The sequence below is a fragment of the Bombina bombina genome, chromosome 7 (genome assembly GCF_027579735.1).
Source record: "Bombina bombina isolate aBomBom1 chromosome 7, aBomBom1.pri, whole genome shotgun sequence".
NCBI lineage: Eukaryota > Metazoa > Chordata > Amphibia > Anura > Bombinatoridae > Bombina > Bombina bombina.
The window spans coordinates 117,094,553-117,111,003 of record NC_069505.1 but is presented as its reverse complement, the minus strand read 5'-3'; the positions used below and the strand labels follow the sequence as shown (position 1 = coordinate 117,111,003).

At 39.0% G+C, this 16,451-nt stretch overlaps 1 protein-coding gene across 1 annotated transcript in view; it reads left to right on the top strand.

Moving 5' to 3' along the window:
- MICAL2 (microtubule associated monooxygenase, calponin and LIM domain containing 2) overlaps positions 1-16,451 on the top strand; it is a 529,879-nt gene that overhangs the window by 328,384 nt on the left and 185,044 nt on the right. Inside the window, exons 30-32 of the mRNA XM_053689298.1 lie at positions 134-370; positions 706-1,188; positions 14,217-14,341. Of these exons, the coding sequence (XP_053545273.1) occupies positions 134-370; positions 706-1,188; positions 14,217-14,341 (845 nt within the window). The remainder of the gene's footprint in view (positions 1-133; positions 371-705; positions 1,189-14,216; positions 14,342-16,451) is intronic.

Here is a 16,451-nt window from a genome sequence, read left to right as displayed (position 1 = left end):
TATCACAGGTTGAATCATATCCCTAGGGGGTTCAGGGTAAAAAATATCCCCACAATAGGCCGTGATAATCCTGAATTTAGAAGGAAATGGTGTCATATATTAAATAAGTGCTCCCTAGATCTTATCTTACTAGTAATAGAGGAAGTCACCACAATACTCAATAAGGTTAAAAATGAGATAGTGGCATTTGAACTAATACATAATGAAACACTTGCAGCAGATCAGCAAGAGAACTGGCTCACCAAATTACAGCAACAAGTTGATAAATATAAAACCGAATTAGCAGTATTCAAAAATAGAAAACTTGAGTCAGTGAAAGCAGACTACAGTAATGGTAGAGTCTATAAGTGGTTAACTAGTTCCTCAGAAGGTAGAGCCAGGAGACCCTTCCGACCTAGGAGAGTACAATTCACAACGGTTGACACCAGCGGTGCTGATTCATCTGAAACAGACACTAGCATTACAAGACATACACCCACATCACCAAATACATACCAGACGCAACCCCCATACCACCCCCCATACACACATAGGGGACAATCCACCCCAGACCATCATTTTTTAGGGGTTACCACGAGGTCACGCAGAGGAGGGGGAGGCATTATAGACCACACATCAGGAGGGCTAAGGGGCAGACACAGACCCACGCGCCGCAACAGACAGAGGACATAGTCATCAATCTTAGTAGGCATGCTCTCACAGCAGCAGAGAGTTCCATGCTGAATAAAGGTCTATCATTCATACCTAGTCACACGACCAATGAAATGGACCTTAAACTAGACTTGTATAAGTTAAACCGTACAATGAAAATTAAAGAATATTTTCAAAACGCCCCAATTAGACCAGAATTTACTGATCCTATCCATAAGTGCAAAAAGCCCAGTACATTTGAGCCAACAAACAGTAGTGCTAGCACCAAGACCTTTATGAGGCTAGTAGCACAGGATATGGAAACACAGATCAAGTCCAATAAATGGAGACACAACCTCACAGACACAGAAAGAGCAGCTATCAAAACTTTACAAAATGACCATGCTCTGGTCATCCGCCCTGCGGACAAAGGCGGGGCAATAGTCCTAATGAATTATGAGGATTATAAAGAGGACATACTTATGCAATTGACTGACAACAACACCTATAGTAAGCTACTAGGTGACCCTACGGTCAAATACAAGCAAGAACTGGATAGTATCCTTAAATTAGGATTTGAACAAGGATACCTAACGGAACAACTCTTTGAATACTGCACTACAACACATCCAAGAATCCCAATACTATACACCACCCCAAAAATACACAAAACCTTACACCACCCACCAGGGCGGCCCATAGTCTCCGCGGTACAATCACTCACACAGCCAGTGGCACAGGTAATAGACATATTTCTTCAACCCATTGTCAAGACTGTCAGATCATTCATTTCAGACACCAACGACCTTATTAGAAAGATGAGGGATGTGCGTGTGGAGACTGGTGACATCCTGGTCACCCTGGATGTCAACAGTCTCTACACTATCATCCCACACGATACAGGACTCTTGGCTACTAAACAACACCTCATAGACAGTACACTATATGAGGGACCGCCTATTGACTACTTGTTGACACTAATGGAATACTGCCTCACTAGAAACTATTTTCGCTTTGAGACAACTTTCTATTTGCAACTCACAGGCACTGCGATGGGGTCCAATATGGCCCCATCGTACGCCAACATATATATGTCTCAATTTGAGAACCAATTCCTATGGAGCACTGACACATCGCAGGTTGTCTACTACGCAAGATACATCGATGACGTGTTCATGGTGTGGCGTGGCGGACAACAGGCGCTACTAGAATGGTTTATGAAATGGAACAATACCCCTACACCAGTGAGATTTAAGATCACGCACCACCATAAGGAGATACAGTTCCTCGACCTCACAATTTACATAGATGGAAACTCCCTAGGCACCACACTCTACAGTAAGCCTACTGATAAAAATTCCATTTTAAGTGCAACAAGCTGTCACCCCCCAGCCCTACTAAAAGGGATAGTCAAATCACAGATGACTAGAGTAATGCGCAATAATTCAAACAGAGCCACAGGGGTCTCACAGTTACAGCTCATGCGGGACAAATTCTTACAGCGGGGATACAAGCAACAGATACTGGATAGTACCCTAAGAGAAGTCCTTCCACATACACAGGACAGTCTGATATATAAGGGGAATCCGACAGAGAAGCTGAATAAATTGATAATGGCAACAACGTTTTCACCAAACACCACACAAACTGGTAACATATTAAGAGATCACTGGCCAATAGTACAGTCTGACCCTAAATTGACCTTCACGCACAACCTGACACCAATGGTAGCATACCGGAGGGGAAGTAACCTCAAGGACAGCTTGGTACGCACAGACCCTAAATCAAGCTACATGGATACTGCCCATATTAACATCAAAGGCTCATACAGATGCCTAGGGTGCACAACATGTAATGGACTCATAACAACTAAAACCTTCCACCATCCTCATACGAATAAAGTATTTAAGATCAAGCACTCAATATCCTGTACTACAACATTTGTAGTCTACCTATTATTCTGTCCATGTGCCCGGTTCTATGTGGGCAAGACGAGCGGAACACTCCGCGATAGGATGGCTAACCACAGACGGGCAATACGATTGGCCTTAGAACAAGGAGGATCGGATCAACCAGTGGCCAGACACTGTGCCAACATGGGGCACCAGGTGTCCACCATCAGATATATCCTGATTGACCACATCCCCCCCCTCGATAGGGGTGGGGACAGAAACAAGGCCCTGCTTAGAAGAGAAGCTGAATGGATCTATAGATTGGGCACGGTGGCCCCAGGAGGGTTAAACTCACCCCCAGATTTTAGAACGCTCATTTAAGCTGAGATACATACTGGGCCATGGCAGATACACCTGGAGTAATTGGTGACAATGCACTGAGGGTCAGGCCTCGTGGGGGGTAGACCACGCAGGGCAGGGTGCACTATCTGGTGTTGGGGGAGCCATGGTAATGATTCCTCCAATGCAATAATACTCGGTATATTAATGCCTATAGCCAACAAGTTCTCATGTAGTCTTAAAACACTGAGCTTCTTTTACATCCATGGCAATCACATAGAGATTATCCACTAACACCAATCTAAGGTGACAACATCAAGGTGCGGAGAACAACCGATAGGAACATCAGAAAAGCCATAGGCCGAGGAACCATGGGCATATAACCATGACAAGAGATGACATCAACCATGGAACTAAGGATGATACCCCATACACCCTAGGGTCAGGTTGTGCCTACATCACGAAATAGGGACACTGCACTAGGATTGTCTAACTACGATGAAACCAATGGTTGCATTAAGGATGGACATCAATATATAAGCAACATGATACGGAGCAACTAAATGGACTTATAAGGCAACAATAGCTTTCTTTATTATACATTAAGAGAGCTAAGATGTGTGTATTAGATGTAAAGTGTATACAGACATAATAGAGATAGATACAGTATAATTTACAACAAGATCAAAAACCAACTATACATTACTAAAGTTAAGTGTGCAATGCAGCAGCAACAAAGAGGCTGCTGTTTATTTATTTGTTTATTTACTAGTTATTTCTGGATTCTTGTATTTTCTATCCATGCTATATGGTTTGATGCTTTTATTTTTCTGTTATCAAAGTTCAGTGGTGGGGACCTACCACATAATCCACATAGCCAGCTCTAGAAATACATGTCCCATACTCGAGATAATATACAGACACTATATACAATAAGAGCCAGAGCATACTGTTCAGCCCCTATATATGCCTTTAACTAACACACTTTAGGACAGGCAAAAGAGGTATATAGATGTATGAAAACCAGGCTAACAGTGAGGCATGAAGGCAATATGTACCGGCTATAGGATAACGTAAACTGAGACAGGTAAACCAATAGATCAATCCGCCTAAGTAGAACCGGCACAACAAATGGTCACCATGACAACTACAATATGACAGCAAGCTCTACCGAACCTGTCACGCAGATCATCGCAACAGGCAGCAGTAACATGCGAATAAGGGAGATGTAATCCAGATAACAGGAAGTAATGTATATATGTATATAAGAGCTTAGGTGTAATATATTAGGCACTGGCTAAATAAATGTACGCAAATGCTACAATACACTTAGAGTGTGATACACTGTCAAGAAAGACACAGAGTTTGAAACATTATCACATATTTAGTAGCTTAGAACAAGCAACACAGGATCTTTACATGTATATAATAACAATATAAATCTTTTATAAAATCGAGGACACCGGATACAATACTACACTTTACACTTCCGGTCCTCACAGTGGAACGCAAAGTAAGCGGTCCACACACACACTGTTTGGAGACACCACACTGAGAAATTTATACACACAGGTATTTCTGATTTACTTTTGATTTGTTTAATGAGCAACATGCTTCTATTTAAGTTTGTTTGATGCACTGTTTGTTTATGCTGATGATGGGGTAGATTACCCCGAAAACGTTTCATTAAAATTTACTACGTTTTTTTCACTAAAAGACCTGAGAGTGCGACCATTATTTTTGGATTATTGATTACATGTTGGCACCCAGGCGGATGACCATTGGAGGGTAACACTGTGTAACTGATGGGTTTTTATATATATATATATATATACTAGAGAAGTGCAGCCAAGAAAATGACATTTTAGATTACATTTTCGTTGTGAATATTCAAGGAAGTAGTTTTCCTTCTTAATATGAGGATAGTCCACGGCTTCACTCCTCATTCGTGGGAAATACTGAACCTGGCCACCAGGAGGAGGCAAAGACACCCCAGCCAAAGGCTTAAATACCTCCCCCACTTCCCTCATCCCCCAGTCATTCTTTGCCTTTCGTCACAGGAGGTTGGCAGAGAAGTGTCAGAAGATACAGAGTAGTTCCTTATGAAGGGTATCTACCCTTCGAAATGGGACTGGAGTTTTAAGTAGTCTTGTCAGCCTCTCAGTGAGAGCATTGATGAATGTTAGAGTCTGGAGATGCAGGGACAGTCTTTCTGCAAGCCCACATATTAACAGCTGTCTGCTATTTCACTCAAGTCCATCTCATGAGTGATACTACAAGACTGTCAAACTTTAGAGGCTGTTTTTCTGTTCCACAGCATAGATTCTGGTAAGATCGTTTCATTTTATACGTTTATAATAATGCAAGAAGACAGGGTCACAGTGTGGCTCCTTTTACAGTATCTGTATGGAAACAAGAGTTAATATCTCTGGATGGGGATTATTGAACAGGGGGGATTTATCACATAATGTAAATATTGTGTTTATGCTGCGACATGTGTGAGATGAGGGTCAGGCAGATGTTGGAACGTACAGGTTTTACTTTTATTTTGATTAGCTGCGCAGCCTGTTAGGCTTCGCACGCTTTTAGCTGCAGCAGGGTTGTTCCTGCGTGGCGCACCACGTGACCAGGTGTGGTCACACTGATCTTATCTTCTTCCTGACCGTGCAGTTTACCGGAGACTACGCGGTTTCTCTGTTGGGCCTGGGTCATAGGAGGTGGTAAGTGCCCCAGCCATTGGGGGTATAAAGGTGCCATTTTCTTTTTCTATCGTCCATTTTATAAGCTATGGAGGACTTTGATACGTTAGAGAATACTCCCTCTTTACCGAAATCCAATGCCTGTCTATATTGTAAGGAGGCCGCGGTATATCCGCCTGCTCAATTATGTTTCACATGCCTCGATAAAGTATTTTTATCAAAGAAAACTAATATGTTTAGTACTACTGAGCCATCCACCTCTAAGGAGTCTCCGTCCTGTGAGTTGTGCACCCTACAGTCGTCTCCTAATGCACATGCAGCTTCTCGTAGCACTCCTATTCCTCAATCTGGAGGGGCCCTTTTACCACCAGACTTCACTGAGCAGTTACAAATGGCAATGTCTGTGGCCTTCAGTGCTTTACCTTGCCCTGCTAAGCGCAAGCAAAAGGTCAAATATTGCTATCCTTCCCAGGGGTCATCTACTAGCTTATTGGATTTATCTGATGCTAGATTATCCGCTGATGAAGACACCTATGATACTTCAGAGGATGCTCTTTCTGGGTTGGAATCTGCTGCCTCTAAGCCTCCAGCTGCGGAGGAACCAGACTTTAGATTTAGGATTGAACACTTACACTTTCTGCAAAAGGAAGTTTTGGCTACTTTGGAGGTTCCAGAACCTAAATTACTTGAGGAACCTGGTATTCCTAAATTAGATAAGGTCTATGAGAACAGGGTTGTCCCACAGACTTTTCTGGTTCCTGTTAAGATGGCGAACATTATTAAGAATGAATGGTAAAGACTTGGCTCCTTTTTCCCCTTCTTCTTTTAAGAAATTATTCCCGGTTCCGGACTCTCAATTAGACTTGTGGGGTTCCGTCCCTAAGGTAGATGGCGCTCGCTCCACTCTGGCTAAATGCACCACTATCCAACTTGGGGATAGTTCGTCGTTTAAGGAGCCCATGAATAAGAACCTGGAAACTCTTTTAAGAAAAATGTTTCAGCATACAGGATATTTGTTTCAACCGGCAGCGGCTGCGGTTGCTGGCGCGGCTACCTACTGGTGCAACTCCTTATCTGAGTTGATCGAGGTGGAGGCTCCCCTCGACGAGATTCAGGAAAGAATCAAGGCCTTAAGGATAGCTTGGCCCCCATCAAACAGGAGCAAGCGTCAGTGATTGTAATTGCTCTATCGTGGCTGCAGAGGATGTGGTTCACGGATCTGGTGGGGATGTCCTCATCTCCTCCATGGAGGTTACCTTGTCACAGGGATCTGCTGGTACAAGGTCCTTTTGTTCATCAAAATCTAGATTCTCTGAGGCTGACTGCATGGAGATTGAACACTTAGTCCTAGCCAAGAGAGGTTTCTCGGAGAGAGTTATTGATACTCTCATTCAAGCTCGTAAGCCGGTTACTTGCCGCATCTATCATAATGTGTGGAGGACCTATTTATTCTGGGGTGAAGTGTGGATTCCCTTAGCTTAAGGTCAGGGTTTCCAGAATTCTTTCTTTTCTCCAGGATGGTCTGGAGCAGGGCCTTTCTGCTAGCTCCCTTAAGGGACAAATTTCGGCCCTATCTGTTTTACTGCACAAGAGGCTCGCTGAGCTTCCATATGTCCAGTCCTTTGTTCAGGCCCTGAATAGATTCAGGCCTGTGTTTAGATCTAGCGCTCCTCCTTGGTTTTACAGATGCATGTTTGAGCCTATGTATGTAGTTGACATTAAATTACTGTCTTGGAAGGTTCTTTTTCTACTGTCTATTGCGCAGAGTATATGAGATGGATGCCTTGCAATGTAAGCCCCCTTACCTAGTATTTCATGCTGATAAGGCTGTTCTTCGTACTGGGTTGGGTTTTCTTCCTAAGGTTGTTTCAGATCGTAACATCAATCAGGAGATTGTGGTTCCTTCTTTGTGTCCTAATCCTCCTCCTTCGAAGGAGCGGTTACTTCATAACTTGGATGTGGTTTGGGCCTTGAAGTTCTATCTCCAGTCTACGAAGGAGTTTAGACAGACTTCTTCTTTGTTTGTTGTCTATTCTGGGAAGCGTAAGGGGCAGTAAGCCTCATCCACTTCCTTGTCCTTTTGGTTGAGGAGCATTATTCACTTAGCTTATGAGACAGCGGAACATAAGCCTCCTCAGAAGATTAAGGCTCATTCAACTAGAGTTGTGGCTTCCTCTTGGGCCTTCAAGAATGAGACCTCTATGGATCAGATTTGTAGGGCAGCTAACTGGTCCTCCTTCTATACATTTTCAAAATTTTACAAGTTTGATGTTTTTGCTTCGGCTGAAGCAGCTTTTGGGAGAAAGGTTTTGTAGGCTGTGGTGCCCTCAGAATAGGGTCCGCCTCTCTTTTTACCCTCCCTTTTCATTCAGTGTCATCTAGAGCTTGGGTATATGTTTCCCACAAGTAAGGAATAAAGCTGTGGACTCTCCTCATATTAAGAAGGAAAACATAAATTATGCTTACCAGATCATTTATTTTCCTTCTGTATGAGGAGAGTCCATGGTTCCCACCCGTAGTCTCAGTTGGGCGGACCTAAATTTTTGTTATGTTCTTCTGGAACCATTTATACCCTGGTATTTCTCCTATTGCTCCTTGTTCTTTCGGCAGAATGACTAGGGGATGAGGGAAGGTGGGGGAGGTATTTAAAGGGCCATTATACACTCATTTTTTCTTTGCATAAATGTTTTGTAGATGACCTATTTATAAAGCCCATAAAGTTTTTTTTTGTTTTTTTTAAATGTATAATTTTGCTTATTTTTAAATAACATTGCTCTGATTTTCAGACTCCTAACCAAGCCCCAAAGTTTTATTTGAATACCGTCAGCTACCTTCTCCAGCTTGCTCCTGTTTGTGTAAAGGATCTTTTCATTTGCAAAAGAGGTGGGGGGGGGTCTTATTTGCCACTTGCAGTAGGCTTTCCAACTGCCTTTTCAACAGAGCTAAACTGAAAGCTTCTAAGTAAGTTTTTAAACAGTTTTATACTGGATTTTTATATCAGTATCTGTGCATCTTATTCTTTATAGTAGTGTCTATTACATGCAGTTATATGAAAATGAGTGTATACTGTGTCTTTAAGCCTTTGGCTGGGGTGTCTTTGCCTCCTCCTGGTGGCCAGGTTCAGTATTTCCCACAAGTAAGGAATGAAGCCGTGGACTCATACAGAAGGAAATGAAATTATCTGGTAAGCATAATTTATGTTTTCCCAAATATTCTTTGTTTGCACTATTCGGTTTTCGCTTAGTTTTCGTTAAAGATTTACATTTGCTTTCGTTAAAATGAATGTAAATATTTCAAAACTACAAGTAAAAAGTTCACATGTAGCTACAATACTTACCTAACGTTCTCTGAAAAGCGCACTAACCCGATCGTATTCTTACCAGAGCCTTGGCCATGCTAACAGGAGGCTTAGCCATTTAGCTCCCAGGACCTGTAAGAGATGTCTAAATGAAAGGTAATTGATCAATACACGTGCTTTCGTTTTATGTCACTGCAATGCCATAATAATAAAGCCAGGTAGTGAGGATGACTCACAGTCACATATATAAATAGCTCCTTTTTGGTTATTGGTTCAGCCGTGTTGATTGCAAACAACCATAAAGTCCAGTGAGACCTAATTACACCTTTGAATGACGCACTCTATTGATATACAATACTGTTTGGATTTCAAACCCATTGTATAGAAAAACTCTCATTGATTTTTAAATCTTAGAATCCGTTTCTGTTTACTAAAGTGGCAACTGGTGGACCATGAAGGAAATCCCACTGCAATAAATACAACAAAACATGGCCATGAATGACTAGTGTTCTGGATAATGTTAAATCTTGATTTTATCAATTTTATGATTATTTTTCCTACAAGAGGCATATGATTTCTAGAGCATACTTACATATGCTGTGTGCACTCTCATTCACAGCTTGTAGGTGCTCAGTGTGAAGGCATTGACACATATTGTGTAGCGCTGTTGCAATAAGGCGCAACTACAAACTGTAAATATGAGTGCACAAGGCATAAAGGAGTATGCTCAACAAGTCATTTGTTCAGTAATAGCAATCACTAAACTAGAAACATTTGCTTAAAGAACCAATAAACATAGTAAAATTGAATAATCTGCAATGGACAATAAATAGACAATGCAATAGCACTTACTTGGATTAATTAAATTGTCAATAGATTTTTTTTTCTGAGAAATGTCATAGCTTTCCTAACCCTACCCCCTGTATCAAGTGACAGTCATCAGCCAATCACAGACTCATATAGATGTAAAAAATATCCAAAATGTAGCAGGCAACACTTCAAGCAGCTCATGTAAGAAAAAAGTTAAAAGTCCATCTTTATTGAAAACTTTAAAAAGCAAACAGTATTGCAAGTAAGTTAATACAGGGAATCCAAAAGCAGTAAATGGAGAACAGGCTCCAATGCAGACGTGTTTCGTGCACCTGTTCACTGCTCTAAGGAGGTGTGGTCTCCTCCCCTTTAAGTGATGGTAAATCCAAGTGTTTAACAAACGCTAGGATTTACCATCACTAAAAAACAAGGGGCATTTCATTCATCAACCCTGTAAAAAAAGGGTGCTAAACTCACCCTTTCTGTGCAGTTGCACAGTGTTAAATTCAGCAATGCAGGCCGCCCATGGCACAATGATCTGCTACCAACGAGGTAACGGTTGCCCCTCTGAACCAATAGCGGTGCATGAATACAGAAACCTGTCAGTTGACATGCACCACTATTGGTTCAGAGGTGTCAACTCATTAAAGGAGATTGTTGTGTCGTGGGTCGTTAGTTTAGCACCTTTTTTACAGGTTTGATCAATGAAACTCCCCTTGATTTTTAGTAATGGTAAATCCTATTGTTTGTTAAACGCTTGGATTTACCATCACTTTAACTTTAATACAAGCTAAAGATACAGTGTTTCATTTTTTCAAAGACAATCACTTTCATTTCCTGCTTCATACATTAATGCATTACTAATGGAAATGAATACACTTTTTAATATGTTATTAGCAATATATATATATATATCCTTAGGTTATAGTTAATAATGATTAAATTGAAACTTAAGTTTCAGCTTTTTCAAAGCATATTCTGCATTTATATTTAGTTCCGTATGGAGCTTGATGCCCCGTGTTTCTGGCGAGCCTGCAGACTCGCCAGAAACAGTAGTTATGAAGCAGCGGTCACAAAGACCGCTGCTCCCTAACCTGTCCGCCTGCTCTGAGCAGGCGGACAGACATTGCCGCAAATCAACCCGATCTAGTATGATCTGGTTGATTGACACCCCCCTGCTGGCGGCCCATTGGCCGCAAGTCCTACAGGGGGCGGCGTTGCACCAGCTGCTGGTGCAATGCTGAATAAAGCGAGCGTATTGCTCGCCGTATTCAGCAAAGTCTGGCGGACCTGATCCGCACTGTCGGATCAGGTCCGCCAGACTTTGATAACTAGAGGCCATTGAGATCAAAATCTTTCCATTAATAATAATTCTTAAATTGAAACTTAAGTTTCAGATTTATCAAAACACATTCCCACATTTATATTTAGTATACACTGTAAAGTAAACTCATGCTCAGTAGGAGTCAGTGCCTCAAAGAGTGTGCAAATAACAACACTGAGCACAAATTTATAATGGACGTAATTTGGAAGGTTGTTTGAAGCGCTATGCTCTATCTGAATCATGAAAGTTTACTTTTGACTTTATTTTCCTTTTAATAAAGTGTTTTACACAAAATCTAAATGCAATCATTTTCATTTGACTAGAATATTTCTGCTACAGCATTATACTGCTACAAGAAGTAGATGCACATATTGTAAACCTCAAAGTCAGCTTCTAGTAACTAAACAAACATAAGTTGCATATCTGTTTTTTATATTCAGTTTGATATTTAGGCCATGTTGACATGTCAGAAACATGTGCCTTTTAATAAGCAGCAACCAACATGTTTCTATGTTTTAATCCACATAATAAAGTTCACACTTCCTGATTCCAAGAATGCCCGTTGCGCCTTTGATCAGTTTCACAAGCGATGACGCGACGACAGAAAGACATCTGACCTTTATATTTTATAGCGTAGAAATGATATGCCCTATAAAACAGATCTGATATACAGTGCACACATGACACAGCACTCTGGGATTTAGCTATATATGGATAAGGCACATTGAGTTGTTCCTGCTGTGCAGCAGTAATGTAGGAAGGCGCAGGATATGGCTGCGTATGTGAATGTTTGGGAAAATTCTACCCCACCTGGTTTTATTTCCCAGTCTGGAAATAAAGAATAGTTTGGGCCTCTTTTTGAATTTATGGCCTAGACTCCGGTTTTTATCTTTTGTCAAAAAGCAGGAATGTTTGCTTAGGATCCAGCCCATTTCTGGATCACTATATAGCAGCAGTTGTGCAAGAATGTTATCCATTTGCAAGAGCACAAGATAGCAGCACTATTTCCTGCTATGTAGTGCTCCAGATGCCTACCTAAGTATGCCATACGAACAAAGCAAATTTGAGAATAGAAAGACACAGAATATTTTTTTTAAACAAAGCAAAGTAAATTGGAATTTTTTTTTAAATTGTATGTTCTGTCTGAATCACAAAATTTGTTTTTTCTTTTAGAATCTTGTTCGTTAAAATTTTTATAAAAATATACATTTTATTACTTTTTTTGTAATTTTCACACTTCATTATATATGTACATAAAATAATGATTAAAGGGATAAAGAAAAAATAAAATCAAACAAAATTCTGCTATTTAAAGATGTTAAAAATATTTTTTCAGGAAGGGATAGTAAACATCAAACATGTTATTATTTAAAAAGATAGATAATCCCTTTATTGCCCATTCCCCAGTTTTGCATAACCAAAACAGTTATATTAATACACTTTTTACCTCTGTAATTACCTTGTATCTAAGCCTCTGCAAACTGCCTCCTTATCTCAGATCTTCTGACAGACTTGCTTTTCAGGCATGAGCACACTGCTATCTATATGGCACACGTGAGCTAATGCCATCTAGCTGTGAAAACTGTCAACTGCATTCAGATAAGAGGCGACCTTCAAGGACTTAGAAATTAGCATATGAGCCTAGGTTTAACTTTCAACTACGAATACCAAGAGAGCAAGCAAATGTGATGATAAAAGTAAATTGGAAAGTTGTTTAAATTTATATGCCCTATCTGAATCATGAAAGTTTAATTTGGACTTCACTGTCCCTTTAATGCTATTTATTTATTTATTTATTTATTTATTTATTTTTTGAAAGAGACAATTTGTTCCCTCAGCTATATTGAAGGACAGTGACAAACTTCATCTGGCTTAGTAGCTAATTCTATGAGCCCCGAGGAAGGAACTGTCCAAATGTGCAGAACTATATTGATAAGTTTTAAAGGGACATGGTTATATATAATAAAAATACCTTACTGCAAAAAATTGTTTCCTATTAAACTTATGGGAATGTGTATACTTTTTTTTATAAAATGTTGGTTCACCTTTTAGTTTCTGAATTAATTTAGTGCTAGTTTCCAGAAATGTGAACCACCCCATGTAATTTATTATTATTATTATTACTATTATTATTTTAACCAACATTGCCATAATGCTTTGTACACAATTTGCATTTAAGATTTACTTGCATTCTCAGTATCCCGTTGATGCCCCATTTCTGAAAACGCTCAGCCATTCACAATAAAAGTTTAAACAAAAATAATCTGTGGGTTGAGGAATATCTGCAGTTGGAGGTATCATTAATTATATTTTTTATTATTATTATTATTATTATTATTTTAAATTGCCCACTGCTTCATAATTTGTGTTTTTACTTATTACATTTATTTATTTACATATTTGCCTTTGCACAGTGCCCTTTAAACGTAGTCTCTCTACCCCCCCCCCCCCCCAAAAAAAAACAAAACACCCTTTGTGTTTTTTTAAACATACTGTTATGTAGTTTTATACTAATGGCCTCTCTTGTATGGAAAAAAATGGTTTATTCCATATTAAACTATTTCATATTTTTATGAGTATGTGAAAATCAACATCTAAATGTATGTTTATAATATTAATATTTGCAAATGGGAAGATGTATATAATATTTACATGACCCTTTACAGCTGTGTTTTATGAGATGCATGGTGTTCAGTATATAACAGAGCTCTAGGGACATACATTATTTTTTATACTTCCTGTGTTTATCGACAAGGCAGTAGTTAAACTCGTGAGCAGTTTCTCATGCCTTCTATTACATTCCGGAATATAATGCAATAGCAATTATTCTGCATTTTAGATTAGCAGTAGATTATTTTCAAAATTTACTTCAGTTTGCCAGAACCTTATATCATGTGACAGCCATGAGCCAATCACAGACTCATATATGTATATACTGTGAACTCTTGCACATGCTTAATAGTAGCTGGCCCATCAGAGAGTGTGCATATAAAAAACCTGTGCGCAATTTGATAACTGAAGTAAATTGGAAAGTCTCTTAAAACCGCATGCTCTGATTCATGACAGTATAATTTTTACTTTAGTGTCCCTTTAAGTACTGTATATACCTATTTTTTTTAAATGAAAGACATGTAACTAATGTGTCACTTTTAATATAAAGCCAGTTATTTATCATAAGTAAAAATATTGTTTATTTTCTCATATTCGTGTGGTGACATTTTCAGTACTGTTCACTGAGTACCAAAGTTACCCATATGAAGACATGGGTCTGGGAAAATGTTCTTGGCCTTGGTCACAGAAAAAGCCATTGGTAAAGCCTACTTTCCAAAGATGCAAACATGTTGAATTGGTAATATATATATATATATATATATATATATATATATATATATATACACAATAGTAAATAGAGAGTGCACTCACCAGGACTTTTAAGACAGTGTATTCCTTAACTGTTAACGTTTTTTGGGAGTTTAACCCCTTCTTCAGACATGTTTTCTTTTGTATGTCTGAAGAAGGGGTTAAACTCCCCAGAAAACGTTAACCGTTAAAGGGACACTCAGGTTTTATTAAATTTTAATGATTCAGATACAGCATGTCATTTTAAACAACTTTCCAATTTACTTCTATTAAAAAAAATGTGCACCGTCTTTTATATTTGCACTTTTTTTGAGTCACCAGCTCCTACTGAGCATGTGCAAGAACTCAGACTATACGTATATGCATTTGTGATTGGCTGATTGCTATCACATGGTACAGGGGGGAATGGAAATATACATAACTTTAAAATGTGTTAGAAAAGAATCTACTACTCATTTGAAATTCAGAGTAAATGCTAATGTATTGTCTTGTTATCTTGCATTTGTTGATTATGCAAATCTGCTGTGTTTACTGGCTTAAAAGTCCTAGTGCGTGCACTCTCTTTCTTTTTACTATTGTGCATTTTTTTTCTGCTACACCCCAGGTGAAATATATATAATTATAATTTTTTAATGTATGCAAGAAAACCAAGTGGATGCCTTACATAATTGTTCTACTGAGGCTTTATTGTATCCAGTCCATGAAAAGGCTACAGCTCGCGAAGATGAACCTTTACATATAGGAAATTTTCCCAGAGCTAACTAATTTCCCTAGTATCTTTCTGATGAAAGTCCTACTACATCAAGCCCATATAAAAGGGCTTCACTTACATTACTAAGATTAGGACTACACAACAAAAATGTCAGAATTAATCTCTGTATTTACTATCAACTGAAAAAAAGAAATGGTCAAAATAATTCTTTGTCCTAATAACAAATCAGGAAAAGTGAAACACAGAGCAGAGTCACACGCTTGACAGTCTAACAAAAGCTTTAAACTATTGTTTTAAAAGTTTGAATTTTCTTTAAAAATAGATTGTTTCAGAACCTTTATAACATAAAGTGTTAAAACAAATCGGATTCCTTCAAGAGTGTGAAAGAAAGTTAGAACATGAAGGTGAAAAACAAAAACCCAAACTAACAAAAAAGGATAGAATCCTATCAACACCATCATGAAGAGATTCCAGAATCTGCAGAACAGAAAGGCAAACCCAATAAATATTTATTTCCTCTGCTGTTTTCATTTAGCCAAATTAACCCAAAGCCAATAATAAATCTTAGTTGTGAGATGTTGTCAGACCTCAAGCAGGATTCTGGAGAATCAGGTATTCAGTACCTCAATATCTTGATTAAATAGACTTTGAGACTGAAGACTGGGGAAGTGAATTTGTATCCAATAATTCTGCAGTCGCATGGGCCAATATCTAAAAAACAGGTCCTTCTTGACAAAGCTGGAGGTAAAAGAATGTTCCGTTACCTATCTTCTTTGAGCTCTTGAGTCACTAAAAGAACCAGAACTATGGGAGAGAAGATTTATGGCCCAATCACCATTGCAGCTATTACAAATTGTTGGGTACAATTTCTCCTGGCACTTTGCTATATAGATGTTTTCTCTTGAAACCATAATATCTTCTTCTGCACATACCCATTTCTTGTTAAAAATACTATAAAATATGTTGTTAATGAGATTGGAATAGAACAACATAAACAATCTTCATCCCAATTTTAAAGTCCTGTGTGATATATTGCAGAAATTATCCTTAGGTTGTTTTCTTACAAGTTTAGGAGATGTGACATTTGCTTCACTGCAGTGGGTGCCTCCCTGATGTTTGATACACGCCAGGGATGGTCAAACGTATGGCCCGAGGCCTATATGTGGCCCTCCACACTATTTCTTGCAGCCCCTGGGAAAAGCAAAACTAACAATGTAGAACATAGTGTTTGTTGCCCTATGAAAAAAGGAGAACGAAAAATGTGTGCTTTGGGGTGACCACAACTAAAAAAAAAAAAAAGCACTATGGAAGGAAGAACAGCAGACAAAGGGTACCCTGCACACTTACCTAAAGCTAGGAAACATATTTGTTTAATAGCCAAGTATTT